The following is a 13,814-nucleotide window of genomic DNA, read 5'->3' as shown; positions in this document are numbered from 1 at the left end:
TTTAATTTGAAATTCATTTGGGAAAGAGATAGGGATATTAACAAACTATTTAAAAATGGTTATAGATTATTCGTTTTTAAATTTCTTATAGATAATTTAAAGATTGTGTTTTTGAGATTTCTAAAACGTAATTTCAAAATTCAGCCTGTTTTTTTGAAAATACAAGTCAAGTATAAAATAAAACAAACGGGGAATGGATAGATAGATAGACCCATTCAAAAATGATTCTTTTATTTTTGAAACAGTTGTTGAACAAAGATATACGATAGCTTTAAATTTTAAAATTTTAATGATTTTTTTTTTTTATGAAATTCATTAAAATTGTAGTTTGCTATTTTTAATTCAGTATTTATGGTATCTACTCCAATATTTCCATTTAATTCATTTAACAGTTTAAAATTCAAAATTGAATGTTAGACCATCGCTAAACTATCTCCGGTCTCAATTTTCATCTACCTACTCGAAACAATATTTTAAAATGTTGACGAGAGTCAAAACATTCACATTGCATAATTTCAAAATAATAAGAGCAAATTAGAGACAATAAGCAAAGTTTAGGGGGGTGTTTTGACTCTTTTTAAAGCATATTTGCTTGTAAGTTGAACTGAAGGTTACAATTTCTCCACGTTTGTTGAATTAAAAAGGAACATTCAACTTAGCATATAAACTAGAAGTCTAAAGAAAAAAGCAAAAAGAAATGGAAAAAGAAGTCCACTTTGTAGGCCAAAGCAAAAGCAAAATTAGCCAATGCCATTTCATCACCAAATTACAAACCTTATCTTTTCTCTTCCTCTTCTTCTTCTTCCATAGCCCATCTCTCTCTGTTTCCATCAGAAGAATCAGAGGATGGCCATTACTCTCAGCCTTCCAAAACTTCCCCATAAAACTCCCATTTCTTCTTCCAAGCTTCCCATTCCCTCCATTCCAACGAACTTGGTCTTATCTCAAAACCCCAAATGCTCAAACAATTTATTCATTCAGACTGTTCAAAATCTCAAACCTTATACCATTCCCCTCACCGCTCTCACATTGCCTTTCTTCCTTCATCCACAGGTCGGTTTCTATTATCTATCTTATTTGCAGCTTTAGTTTGTGCGATTCTCGAATTCGATTTCATTGGTTTCAGGATGCTCTTGCTGTTGGAGGGGAGTTTGGGATTTTGGAAGGTAGGTCCTTTGCCCTCATTCATCCTCTTGTTATGGGTGGTCTTTTTGTCTACACTCTCTGGGCTGGCTATTTGGGATGGCAATGGCGGCGGGTCAGAACGGTTCAGAATGAAATTAATGAGTTGAAGAAGCAAGTGGCTCCTGCGGCTGTAACCCCAGATGGGAAGCCAGTTGAAGCACCTCCATCTCCCACTGAATTGAAGATTCAGCAGCTCACAGAGGTATGATGACTGTCTTCTTAACCCAATCAAAATCTGAATTATGGGCAAGTCTAAATGGTGTTTGTGACACATATAGGTTTAGGGTCTATCCCAAAAAATTAAAGACAAGATACAAGTGTTTTCCTTGGACATTGAAATTTGAGTTGTAAATTAACATGGTTAGGCGTTGAATATGTAGAATGGATGGGTATACGATTGATTATTGGAGAAGGAATTTGAATAGTTTCTGTTGAAGGGAATTTTTTGGGGGAGTCTAGGGAAGAGCAAAAAAATTGGAGATTTGGGCAATAGAAAAGGCATAAACCTTCCTGTGTAGATATAAGAGATGTAAATTTAGCATTCCAATAACTAAACTTTTTATTAGCATTCCAAGAAGAAAATGAGTGGGATTGATTAGAGCCATGTCCTAATTACTCTAATGGGCATGGAGAGAAACTACTGATACTAGAACACTGCACCAAGTTAATTTCTATAAAAAATAGTACAGAGGACCCTCTGTAGCTCAGCTGCTCAATGCTATTTGTATTTGAGTTTTATTCTATTGAGTGAATGAGTCAACTCAAATAAAAGTAAACTCTTCAAGTGGTAAAGATTATGGTTAAACTTTCAACAATCTTAACAAAACTGACATGTGGTTAAGTTCTCTTGGGAATATTGTTGGAAGGAAGACAAGGAGGTGGTCCTTTGTTAGTGATTGTCAAGGCTTTAAGGGTGTGAAAAAGAAAGATCATAGCTATATAAATAAGCCCAGTATCTATATAGGCAAAAAAAAAAATTGTGGGTGGAATCTAACTCGGAAGAGCTGACTAATTTGATTGGTTCTTTTCTTTTTCTTAGAATGGGACAGATCCCTTTGTCCTGATAATTCTAGAATCAAAATAGAAATAGACAAATCTGTATAGTGAATGCTTGCCGAACATATCTGATGCCATTGGTTTTTGAAGTTCAGGAGAGGAAAGAGTTGATCAAAGGGTCCTTCAGAGATAGGCACTTCAATGCTGGTTCCATATTATTAGGATTCGGAGTTTTGGAAGCGATTGGTGGAGGCGTAAATACCTGGTTTAGAACAGGAAAGCTTTTTCCTGGCCCTCATTTGTTTGCAGGAGCAGGTAAAACAAAAGCTTTTGCATCTGAATGCTTTCTTTTAGAAATTGACCTATCATATGAATGTGATGTCATTGCATTCAGTTCCACTCAGATCCCTCTACTTTGGTACTTTAGTCTGATTTCAACTGTTGATAACATCGCAACCCGAATTCAAAATAAGTTTCGGGCAAACTATGAAATGAGAGGATCTATTTCTATGTCGTTACTGTGATCTGATATGCATTTTGCTTTTATGCTATTGCCTGTGAGCAGGGATTACTGTTCTCTGGGCTCTGGCAGCTGCTCTTGTACCTGCAATGCAGAAGGGAAACGAGACAGCCAGAAACCTTCACATTGCGTTGAATACATTGAATGTTCTACTTTTTATATGGCAGATTCCCACTGGAATTGACATTGTCCTCAAAGTTTTTGAATTCACAAAATGGCCTTGATTTAATGATACTCCTATGTAAACTTCCTTCCCCTTTTCCTTATGGTCTGAGGTCTCTCTCTGTCTTAAGTCTGTACATGTCTGGACCTTTTCTTTCCACTTTCCCATTTTCCAATTCTTGCCTCCTACAATTTTTCTTCCCTTCAGGTATGACTTGTTACCCAAGCACTTGAAGTCTATAAGAATTACGTTTCAATCTATGCATTTTTTAACCATCTCCCGGTATAGCTCTATGTTTCAGTTTGTTCATTTTTAAAGTCTGCAGTCTCACTGGTACAGAGAAATGCTGCAGATTCAAGTACCTTGTACTTCAAACTGACGTGAGACTGTGTTTGTATCTTCATCGCAACTCAAATCAACCACTTGCCCTCTAAACAGCCCAAACTAAATAAGGACCAGCCCCAACCCTGCAGTCAGTTGGCGCAATCAAGCTACCACACAGAAGAAAGTGCTATCTAGGGAACAGAAGCATCTCCTTCTTCCCTCATTTTTATCAACGAACAATGCGTATTCAGATTCAGAAAGAAGTCTGTCCATTAGAGTCACTGTGATTTCTTCCATGTTCACATATTTCAAACGGCAATGATGTTAGCAATAATAGTAACATCCAAAGAGGATGCTTTCCTTTCCCTTGTTTTTCACCCTTTTCTTCATATAGTATTTGTGTATTTGTTATTCAAAGAAGCATTTCAAGTTTTTTCTTTCACTGCGATTGCTTTCTTGTTTCCCTTCATTCAGAATCTCTTCTTCTCTAGGAATTCTCCATCACTTTCTGCTTCACGCTTTCTCTTACAGATCCACTGGTTCCATTCTCCAACTATAAATAATTGCATATACAAAGCTTCAATGATCACTGTCATCATTCCATTCTCAAACTTTCTATTCTCTGTATTTATATTTTCTTGATTCCTGATGGCTAATCTTCCGCGCTATGGTCGGAGATGGCGTCTTTCCACAGTCTCCCGCCTTGCTCCTACTGCCACACAGTCTGTTCAAGAACCAGAGCCGGAGATTCTGCCATTGGCTCCAACCATCCAAACTCTGCAACCTTTTGAACCCACCCCGCCAGCGGCGGCGGCTCCCCCATCTTCCACTCCAGGAGAACCTACTCCTCGCATTTCTCCCCCCGCCGCGTCGCCAAAATATGAAGCTACCGTCATACGTGAAGCCAGTCCTCCGCTGAAACCCGCACGATCACCACCGGTGTCCCCTCCACGCAAATCCGTTGACCCAAGGCACTCTATTAGCCCTAATTCGTATCAAGAACCCCTCAAGCCAACGAGGCCATCACTTTCCACTCTGGCTCTACCCAAATCCGCAGATGTGACGACGGTTCCATCCGCTATCAAGCCGGAGGTGGAGCAGAAAACAGATTCGTTCAAGAAGTCGGATCGGCAGGTAGATAACGTATCCGCTAAGCCGCCGCCGAGCCTACAGGCGAAGGCTATAAACCTCACGGGAGATAACATTGGCGCGGTAATGAAAATTAACCAATTCTCCGATAAAATTTCAGGCGGAGAAGTCACGAGGAAGATCGAAACGAAAACCGGCGTCCAACAAGAAAATGACATGGAGAAAAGTCGCAGAGAAACCGAATTTCCGATGACGCCAATCACGAACAGCAATTTCCAAGAAGTGAACAATTCAGTTATGTATAATTCGTCTTGCAGTGGCCGTGATCCGGGACTGCATCTTGATTTCTCCGGCCAGAAGGATGAAGCAGCCACGGTGGATGGCAACAAGAAATCTAAATACTAAGGAGGAAGAGAGAGGAGGAATCGGTTATATAATTTTAAAGGCTTTATATTTATATGAATTGTTAATGCTTTGAAATTAATCTTCTCGTTCGCAAAAATCAAAACTGACTCTCAAATAAATTCGCAATAATTGTTATTTTATTTATTCTACTTATGTGTTTAAATTCTTTACTTTATAAAGTATGTTATTTCGAAGTTCTTCCAAAAAAAAATTAGAAGTGTTTGGAATAAATGTATTTTAAATCATTTTTATAAAAAAATAGTTTAAATAAAAATGAGTTTTTTTAAAACATTTTTTTAATTGAATTCAAATGGATTTTAATGTTTTTTTTTATTTTAAAAATAAATAAGTAAAGAGGGAAAAATGATACAAGAAATTTAAGTTTGTCACAATAAAATAGTTTTTAATTTATGTTTATTTGATCATGTTTGTTTGTTCATAGATAGTCTAATCTTCTAAATATATAAGTTACATCATCGATTAATTTAACTAATTGTATTTATAGACCTTTTTAATTGTTTGATAACAAAATATAAATTTAAGGATCAATAGAATTTTAATCTGAAATTTAAGCTAAGGTTTATGTATGTTTCATTGTTTCCTATTCTCATGCCATTTACCTCAATTGATCACCTCTTTAACACTGCCATTATCGAATTTAAAAAATCAAAATGAATTTGAGAGATTTTTGTTGATAAAAAAATAAATAGGTTGAAGTCTTGACGTGATTAGACTTCCTATGGTTTAAGTAGGTAACTATTGCTTAAAACTATCTAGTCTATTCCAATCAATATGAAAATTTATAAAACTCATGTTTTAAAAGGATATTCAAAACTTCAGTGTGATGTCCTCGAAAGAACATTGTGTCTCTGAAATGAGATATCAAATCATCACAACATCGACACTAAAATCTTCTAATTTTGCATTTGACAGTACTAACAAATATATTTTGACGTACACAACCAATTTAGAACTTGGATATGAATAACATATGTATATATAAAAAAAAAATCAGTAATAATCAAATCCGTAGGTTCCATGAGAATGAGATTCCCTAATAAATTAAAGTGATGGGAATCCACAATTAGGTGTAATTATTTATAATAATGGCCTTTAAATCCCCTATAGTTTTATAATTCCTTTAATTTTGATTACCTATTTTATGTTAAATAAAATCAAATTTTAAGTGTTGTTTTGGCTGTGTTTTATTTGCTAGTGATGACTTGTAATGCATGTTGCTTAAAGAATATATGAAATTAATATTCCTTGGTCTAATAAATGTAGGGCAACTTCAATCAAATTATTCATCTTTAACTACAAGATTTTTTATTCCCATTTTCTATGCTTTCTTTTATACCAAAATCACATACATTCAATTCTAAATTTTTATAAATTATAGAGAAATTTTCAAATATAAAATATAGCAATTTTCCATATTGATGAAATTATTGATAGAATTTGAGTTTTGTTTGATTATTTCCCCTTCATTTTCCTAAATTATAAGATTGAATTATGATTTTTCTTCCAACTAAATTTGCTATATATATCATTCTTAAACAAATAAGTACGATTATATTCTTTTCTTCAAAAAAATTCTCTACCACACATCTTACCATTAAAGAAATTGTGAGAATTTTATTTGTTTTTAGAGAATCATATGATCTTCTCTCATAATTTTCAATTTCCACATTATAAATAAATTGGCAACACATAAGCCTTTTCAATATATCGCTTAATTCTATTTTCAATTTCCATTTTCTTTGCTATGGCAAATCTTCCTCGCTTGGGCCGTACACGCCAACGTCTTTCTTCGGTACCGCCGCCAGTTCCCGCCGCAGCACAGCCTGCTGTGGAACCCAAGTATGAAACTATGCCGTATGCTACGTCCATCACTACGCCGGCCCCGGCTTCTCCCCGGAGAGAATCCCCTCGCCCGCTTTCTTCTCCGTCGAAGAAAGCCACGTCACCGTTTGCATCACGTGTGGACAGTTCGCCGGCGGCGAAGGCAACACGGTCGCCTCCGGATTCGATTGGAGATAAATATCTTGAGAGGAGGAATGGGGAAACAACCCCACCTCTGACGCCGGCCAAGTCCCGGCCAGCAAAGACGTCGCCGCTATCTCCTCTTGCTCTGCCACGTAGCCAAGTGATAACCGGGAACGGGACGACGGCTCAACCCAGGTATATTGATTTAATTATCAGTTAAATATATTTGTATTTATTTATTACTATTACCCTTGTTTTCTTTTTGTTCATCCTTGAGCTCACTTCTGCAAATGTATATTTATTCAACTTTTTCTCATTTGTTAGTCCAATTAAGTAACTTTGACTTATATACACAAAGATTCAACTTCAGTACACATGTACTTATTATACTTAAAAACACTTTGATATTTGTTGAAAGAAATTATGACTAGATTATTAGAAATAATATTCAGGGTTCAACCGGAGGTGGAGACCAAAGGGATTGTATACAACAAGGCCGCTGATGAGAAGCCATCAAAGTCAAACCGGCAGTCGGAGCACGGCTCCGGCAAGTCAGTACACCAAAAGCAGCAGAAGCCGGGGGTTATGAAACTCAAAGGACATAACGTTGGCGCCGTCATGGAAGTAAACAAGTCATCCGCTGGCTACCGTTTGGGCGGAGAAACCTTAAAAAAGAAAGAAACAGAAGACGACGGGGATGTCGATGGATATGGACATGAAGATAAGAAAACGGGGAGAAAGAAGAAACCGCCGATAAGCGCATTTATGAACAGTAATTTTCAGAGTGTAAACAATTCTCTTCTGTTCGACTCGTCGTGCCAACACCGTGATCCCGGCCTGCATCTCTCGTTTCCCAATGCGGCGGATGGCGGTGGAGCCGTTGTTGACGGCGATAAGAGTTACAAGCCCAAGCTGCGCCAGTGAGGATATGGACGGAGAAGTACTACTATTTTATTATATGAAATAAGCCATTTATATGGGTATTTTATGTAACCATTAATAAACTATATATTATAAGAAATTTCTCTTAAAAAGTATAGGCTAGTTTATAGAAAATAAAAAAAAGGGTTTTTTCTTTTAAGAAATAAAATAAAATAAAATATTATGGTAAAAAACTCGAGTTTAGTTGAATGGAAAAATAATCAAATCACCGTTTACTACTCCGTGTTATCTCGATATTGGCATAAACTCACATTTTTCATTAAAATACTCACATTATATTTCCCAATACAACTCTTTGTTTTTGTCACTAGAGGAATGTCCCTTCCAGAAAAAATTCACTAAATTCTTCAAAAAATTATATAATATTGATATTAAATTTATTTTCTTTAAATTCCAGTGATACTTTGTTTAAAATAATATTCATGAATTACTTTCGAAAGAAAAATTAACACCCCTAACTTGGGTTATGGTAAAAGAAATGAGATAGCTAGAATGGTTACAAGACATCTATAGTTTCTCAAATCGAGCATGGACATATAACTTTATCTTGATGTAAATGGTTTAAGCTCTAACCTTTACTTTTTTTTTTCTTCTAATAAATTTATACGAGTTAAAAGTATACAAAAATCGAAGAGAAAAATACTCTCTCTATATATAACCCAACAATAATTGATATGTGTTATTTTCTTTCGGAAGGTTTCAAATTTATGTATTGAAAAAAAAAACAATATTTTTTTTTGTACTTCCAATAAGAACCCTAATATTTGGATTCTTTTTTTAAAAAAAAAAAATTACGGGCAAATAATTATATATGGAAAAACACATTATGAGGAGTCTTTGTGGCGCAAAAGGACGTTCCTAATGTTCTTCATGTTCCATCCTAAATACAAAAACGATTCTCTATTTTCTTCAAGGGAAAGAAATCAAAATACTCCACTTCATGATATCATTTTTATAAGTGATTCCAAAAAGTATCATATTTAAATTTAAATTGACTAATCTTTAGATGATCACCAATAATAACACATTAAAGATAGTGATATCCACCTAATGATACAATAGCTATTATTTGTTCCTAGGCCAAACATATTACTTTTAAATTATAATCAACGATTCAAAATCATTGACTATAGATGGCTTTTTTTTCTTTGTTGGACAACACTAGAGATGACTTTAAGTAGAAAATAAATAAGGAATCTTATTCATTGAATCACACTTAAATATCAATATTCAACACTTAAAAGTTAATACAATAATCTCAAATAGCCCAAATATTTGTAACAATTACCAACATTAAAATGATTGAGATCATGTCAACTTAAATCAATGTCATTTAGAAATATATATAAAATGTTAAGGAATTATTATTAACTATAAGGAGATCATAAAGAACATGGAGTGTTTTTGACAATATTTGGATTGCTTGATTTGGGTGAGAAGAATGAGAATAATCCATTATGTCTCTTTTGAAACCAAAATTAAATTATTCTTTGCTTTGGGAGTGTTTTTTGTTGGCCTCTTCTATTTGCTCTCTTCTTGAATCTGATGCTTCTCTTCTTCTCCAATGGTGTCTTCAATTTTATCATCATTGTATTCTCACTATAAATAACTCACAAAGCTCAATTCCATTTCACCATCTCTACCTATTATTATTATAAATTGGAATAAACTTAGCTTTTTAATTTTAATTATTTTTTATTAATAATGTCAAATCTTCCTCGTTTCGGCCGTCAATGGAACCGCTTCTCTTCTCTGCCGCGTCCTGGTACTGCCACCCGCCCGGAACCTCAACCATTCACGGCGGCCACCGAGCCCGAAGTTTTTCCCTCAGCTGTACCAACCACTAATACTTTTCAAACGTCTCCTATAAAACAAAGAACCCCTCGTCTTTCATCTCCGGTTAAAAAATTTTCCTCGCCCCCGTCTTCTCCAAAATATAGCGGCGCCGGCACCGTTTCGCCTCGTAAACCACTATCTCCACCTCCGGTGCATAACCGTTACGAAGGTGAACGTCGGACTAGTGCCACAACATCTCCCAAAACTTTTAAACCCACCCATATCTCTCCCCCACCGTCTCCGTCCAAGCCTAGACACTCTACCGTTCCCACCGCTGTTGCACCACTCTCTCCTCTGGCTCTGCCGCGATCGCAGGTGAGACGTGAACCTGAACACTCCCTTCGACCTCGGAGCCCGCCGGAGGTAATTAGTTAAATTAATTAACGTAAAGTTTCTAGCTCACTCAATGGTCTCTTCATATATTTAATTAATTACAATAAACTTATTTCATCGTAACCCATATTATAATAGATTGCAACATAACCATCGATCTTAAGAGTGATGATTAATGACTTTATTTACATCAACGCTAAACAGATCGAACAAAAAAAGATTCTTTACCAGACGACAACAACCGAGAAGCCAACAAAAACCGATCATTACCGCCAAAACGATGAGTACGGCGCGAGTAAACCCCAGCAGAAGCAGCAGCATCAGCAGCTGCAGAGTGACGTTATAAACATAAAAGGGGAGAACGTAGGGGCAGTGATGCACATCACACAATCATCTGATGGCTCAGAAGTAATAAAGAAAAAGCCAACCGTTGGACAAAGCAAAGAAAATGAAGAGAAAACAAACAAATCAAATTCAAATTATCCAGGGAAGTCGTTTATGAACAGCAATTTTCAAGGCGTTAACAATTCTATTCTTTACAATTCTTCTTTAAGCCACCGTGATCCAGGTCTCCACCTTGCTTTTGGCTCGAAGAAGTCTAAACATGGCGATTCAATTCATGATTCAAGGCACTAAAGTATATATGGACCAGTTATTATATATTCTATATACTTATATATTATTTAAGCTGCTGAAAAAATAATCATAAATATAATAAAACAACAATATCACAGCAACAATATAATAATAGTTATTATACCATTTTATGTTGATATTTATATTTATATCTTCATATGGAACATGTATTTCCACTCTATAAAAGTTATGTAATTGTTGGCTTAAGTATTTGGAAAATGAGTTGTTAATAATAAAGAGCTACGGTGAGATATATTAATGCTAATGTTAAAAAACAGTATTAGTTTAATCAAGACTTGTGATTTCAATTATTGTTACTTATAATTAGAAAAGTGTGTATATGTATATGTTTCATTCCTTCTTAATTTCTGAAATTTTCAATTGACTTAAAGCAAAATTGTATAGAAATTCATATGGTATTAAAGCAGTGTGTTTAATGTATATATAGTTAATGTAATGTTTATGATCCATATATAATTTTAAGAAATTAAAGCAAAATTTAATCCTTTAATTACGTCAAAATCACACTTGATAAAGCACTTGTGAACATGCTTTTCAAACAAGTGAAAAGTACTTTTTGTTTACATGTTTATATGTATATATATAGCTTCTAAATTATGATGAGAGAAAATTAAAGAGAACATAAACTAACAATAAGGTTTAATCTATAATTGCATATACACCTAAATTATGATTAAGGTGGTAGACTTACAAAGTAAAAATTAATATCAATTCAAGACCAAAAAACATTTATTATTGATTTATAACGAAAAGAATAAGAATTAGAAGATACATGAAACTTTCAAGCTTATTTTTCTCTGCTTTACTTTTTCCTAATTTTTTGTATGCCCCCACAACCCATCTTCTTTATGATCCATCTAACCATGTTCAAAGCTTTGGAATCATCCACCTATTATGTATTCTTTTTTCACTACAACGGTTATAACTAGGGTAGGAAATTAAACTTTACAACTTTCGAATCAATGTCATTTTGACTTCAATGGCTAGATTCGCTTTAAAGAATGTTGTACATTTTTTAAAAAATATAAATGGGTTGTTAAAAGTATTTTTAAACCATTTTTCATTATATAATTAGTTTAAATTTATTTCATAGGTAAAAAAGCCCACATTAAAACTCTATTCTAGTGATGAAAGTCTTTGTCACCTCTTTTTAAGATATACTCAAATATGTCCTTTAATATTATTCATCTGATAAATATGAAATTCAAGATCGTCGTCTATATGTCATATAATAATAATAATAATTTGATAATTTGATATATATTTGAAAAAGAAATATAAAAAACTCACAATGTTTGATTTTAGTTTTCTAATATTAAAATTAGCATAATGTTTAGATGTAACACATAAATTAAGATTGTATCTAGGGTTTAACTTGGAATATTATGTTACAGGAACGTAAATGTAAAATAAATAAATAAAAAGTGTTGATGGCGTTATGCTTATATATCATTAAATCTCTTTTTATTATACTATACCAGCCCGTTACAAGCAAAACGAAGTTTAACCATTTAAAATATACGTCATTTATTCGTTGAAAGACTATGATCTAATATTCCTTGTATCATTTTTTTTTAGAAAAAACACGTAGAAGAGAAATCTAATATAGAATATCCAAACTCATATATTATTTCAAGGTACGTAAAGAAATGGCAAAAGCCAACCACTGAACCACACAATAATAAAACTTGAATCCTCATCTTTCTCTTCGTTACATAAAATCAGCATATAAAATTCATTTTATTCTCATAAAATATAACAATATATAATATATCATATTTTGTTTCATCTCCATCCTCTGTGTTTTCTCTAGTATCTTGTATGGTGTTGTTTCTTGTGATCATCAACACCAGACCGCTCACCAGTCGGGTTCCGAGAGAAAGCGAGGTGTAAACCGGGATCACGGTGAGTCAAATTTGCATTGTAAAGAAGGGAATTGTTGACACTCTGAAAATTGCTATTTAGAAAAGTGTTTGTTGGCATTGAGGAATTAGGTGCTTTTGAAGCTTCGTTGTTTTGATCATTAGCCATGTCGTTGTTGTTTAAAATTCCTCTTGCTGTCTCTTTGATCTTCTTTATCATATGCCCCCCTTCCCGTTTTGACGACTCAACAATTTCCATTACTGCCCCAACATTCTCTCCCTTGATGTTAATTGCATTTGGTTGCAGCTGCCCCTTGTGGGATGACAACGTTTTGCTCGATTCATGATAACGGTCCGATTTCGTCACCTTCTCGACAGTACTCTTGTGGAATATCCCTGGTTTTTGTTTGGCCTCCGGTGACCTTCATTAAAAATATGAACAAATAGTTGTTATTCATGCAATAGTTGGTGTAACGATGATTAAAGCATCAAAATTTTGATTCGTTTCATAGCTATTTTGAGGAGTAACTCTACTTTTGTTTTTGACAACTAATTCTATAAATTTATTTGATTCAACATCTGTGTTTTATATATTTTAAAAATTGTTTATGATTAAAGTAGTTTTAAAAACATATATTTTTTTTTTTTTTTTTGAAAAAGTTTAATTTATAATTGAAGAGAAATTAAACTTAATTTTTAGAAACAAAACATTGATTACAAGATGATGTTTATAAACTCCATTTGTTTTCACTTGTTTAATTTTGTTTTGCTATTTAATTACGTTTTAATTGCAAGTTCAAAAATCTAATCTATGTTCTTAATTAAAATAAATTATTTGTCTACAAATTAATTCAATTTGTTTTCTTTCTAAATAAAAATAAAATAGCAAGCTTATTAAATTTGTTTAACCAACCTGGGTTGAGTATTAGGTTTATACTTGGGGTATTCATCCACCGTCTTAGTCGGCGAGCTGATCCCACGAGCAGCCGGAGCCCTATACGACGGAGAAGACGGGGGAGAAGTGGCCTTCTTGATAGAGTACGTGGGAGAAGCAGGAAGGGGTTGATCATCTCTCCTCAGTGCAACTCGTGGCGGTGACGACCGGGGTTCCAGCGACGTGTCTCGGGCGGACGAAGGATACCGACGGCCATCGTACTGAGCCGAATCTTGGCCTGAAGTATTGGTGACGGGAGCTAAGGGTCGGTTGGCAGAAGAAAAACGGTACAGACGACCAAAATTACGACCCGCCATGATGAATGAACAATTACAGTAAATATATTATATGAGAATTTAAAAAGAAATGATGAATGTAGTGAGATATATGTATTGTGAATGTGATTTTAGGGTTATTTATATTGAGAGACAAAGAGAGGATTTGTGAAGAAAACAATTAAAGCAGAAGACAAGATTACTAGAGAGGGAAAAGATTAGAAGAAAAGTATCAGATTCAAAACTCACGTATGGTAAACAAAAGCACCAAAAATTTGATATTAATCGAATCAATTATATATTAACG

The 13,814-nt window shown here is 34.3% G+C and overlaps 5 protein-coding genes across 5 annotated transcripts; 4 read left to right on the top strand and 1 right to left on the bottom strand.

The window, feature by feature from the left end:
• The first annotated feature begins 693 nt into the window (after positions 1-693).
• LOC101206421 lies at positions 694-3,630 on the top strand. The gene is made up of 4 exons (XM_004133751.3): positions 694-1,053; positions 1,127-1,387; positions 2,337-2,496; positions 2,747-3,630. The coding sequence occupies exons 1-4, from the start codon at positions 847-849 to the stop codon at positions 2,923-2,925; spliced, it is 807 nt and encodes a 268-aa protein (XP_004133799.1). The 5' UTR covers positions 694-846; the 3' UTR covers positions 2,926-3,630.
• Positions 3,631-3,778: 148 nt separating this feature from the next.
• LOC105434809 (gibberellin-regulated protein 14) lies at positions 3,779-4,831 on the top strand. The gene has a single exon (XM_011652361.2). The coding sequence runs from the start codon at positions 3,837-3,839 to the stop codon at positions 4,680-4,682; it is 846 nt and encodes a 281-aa protein (XP_011650663.1). The 5' UTR covers positions 3,779-3,836; the 3' UTR covers positions 4,683-4,831.
• Positions 4,832-6,389: 1,558 nt separating this feature from the next.
• Positions 6,390-7,705, top strand: LOC101205942. The gene is made up of 2 exons (XM_004133749.3): positions 6,390-6,863; positions 7,121-7,705. The coding sequence occupies exons 1-2, from the start codon at positions 6,448-6,450 to the stop codon at positions 7,590-7,592; spliced, it is 888 nt and encodes a 295-aa protein (XP_004133797.1). The 5' UTR covers positions 6,390-6,447; the 3' UTR covers positions 7,593-7,705.
• Positions 7,706-9,247: 1,542 nt separating this feature from the next.
• Positions 9,248-10,726, top strand: LOC101205715 (extensin). The gene is made up of 2 exons (XM_004133748.3): positions 9,248-9,809; positions 9,984-10,726. Exons 1-2 carry the CDS (start codon positions 9,315-9,317, stop codon positions 10,413-10,415), a joined length of 927 nt encoding a protein of 308 aa, XP_004133796.1. The 5' UTR covers positions 9,248-9,314; the 3' UTR covers positions 10,416-10,726.
• A 1,311-nt stretch (positions 10,727-12,037) lies between these two features.
• On the bottom strand, positions 12,038-13,642 carry LOC101205479 (DNA-directed RNA polymerase II subunit RPB1). Its single transcript, XM_004133747.3, has 2 exons — positions 13,212-13,642; positions 12,038-12,720 (listed from the first exon to the last, which is right to left on the bottom strand). The coding sequence occupies exons 1-2, from the start codon at positions 13,547-13,549 to the stop codon at positions 12,246-12,248; spliced, it is 813 nt and encodes a 270-aa protein (XP_004133795.1). The 5' UTR covers positions 13,550-13,642; the 3' UTR covers positions 12,038-12,245.
• Between the last annotated feature and the right edge of the window lie 172 nt (positions 13,643-13,814).

This window comes from Cucumis sativus, chromosome 3 (genome assembly GCF_000004075.3).
Source record: "Cucumis sativus cultivar 9930 chromosome 3, Cucumber_9930_V3, whole genome shotgun sequence".
NCBI lineage: Eukaryota > Viridiplantae > Streptophyta > Magnoliopsida > Cucurbitales > Cucurbitaceae > Cucumis > Cucumis sativus.
The sequence above is the reverse complement of the archived record's forward strand: the minus strand, read 5'-3'. Positions and strand labels throughout refer to the sequence as shown.

Coding starts and splice junctions, on each gene's coding strand:
- LOC101205479 (XM_004133747.3), bottom strand. CDS start 13,549: ATGGCGGGTCGTAATTTTGGTCGTCTGTACCGTTTTTCTTCTGCCAAC. Junction 12,721..13,211: donor AAACCTAATACTCAACCCAG/GTTGGTTAAACA, acceptor TTTTTAATGAAG/GTCACCGGAGGCCAAACAAA.
- LOC101205942 (XM_004133749.3), top strand. CDS start 6,448: ATGGCAAATCTTCCTCGCTTGGGCCGTACACGCCAACGTCTTTCTTCG. Junction 6,864..7,120: donor GGGACGACGGCTCAACCCAG/GTATATTGATTT, acceptor AATAATATTCAG/GGTTCAACCGGAGGTGGAGA.
- LOC105434809 (XM_011652361.2), top strand. CDS start 3,837: ATGGCTAATCTTCCGCGCTATGGTCGGAGATGGCGTCTTTCCACAGTC.
- LOC101205715 (XM_004133748.3), top strand. CDS start 9,315: ATGTCAAATCTTCCTCGTTTCGGCCGTCAATGGAACCGCTTCTCTTCT. Junction 9,810..9,983: donor GACCTCGGAGCCCGCCGGAG/GTAATTAGTTAA, acceptor AACGCTAAACAG/ATCGAACAAAAAAAGATTCT.
- LOC101206421 (XM_004133751.3), top strand. CDS start 847: ATGGCCATTACTCTCAGCCTTCCAAAACTTCCCCATAAAACTCCCATT. Junction 1,388..2,336: donor AGATTCAGCAGCTCACAGAG/GTATGATGACTG, acceptor TTTGAAGTTCAG/GAGAGGAAAGAGTTGATCAA. Junction 2,497..2,746: donor TCATTTGTTTGCAGGAGCAG/GTAAAACAAAAG, acceptor GCCTGTGAGCAG/GGATTACTGTTCTCTGGGCT.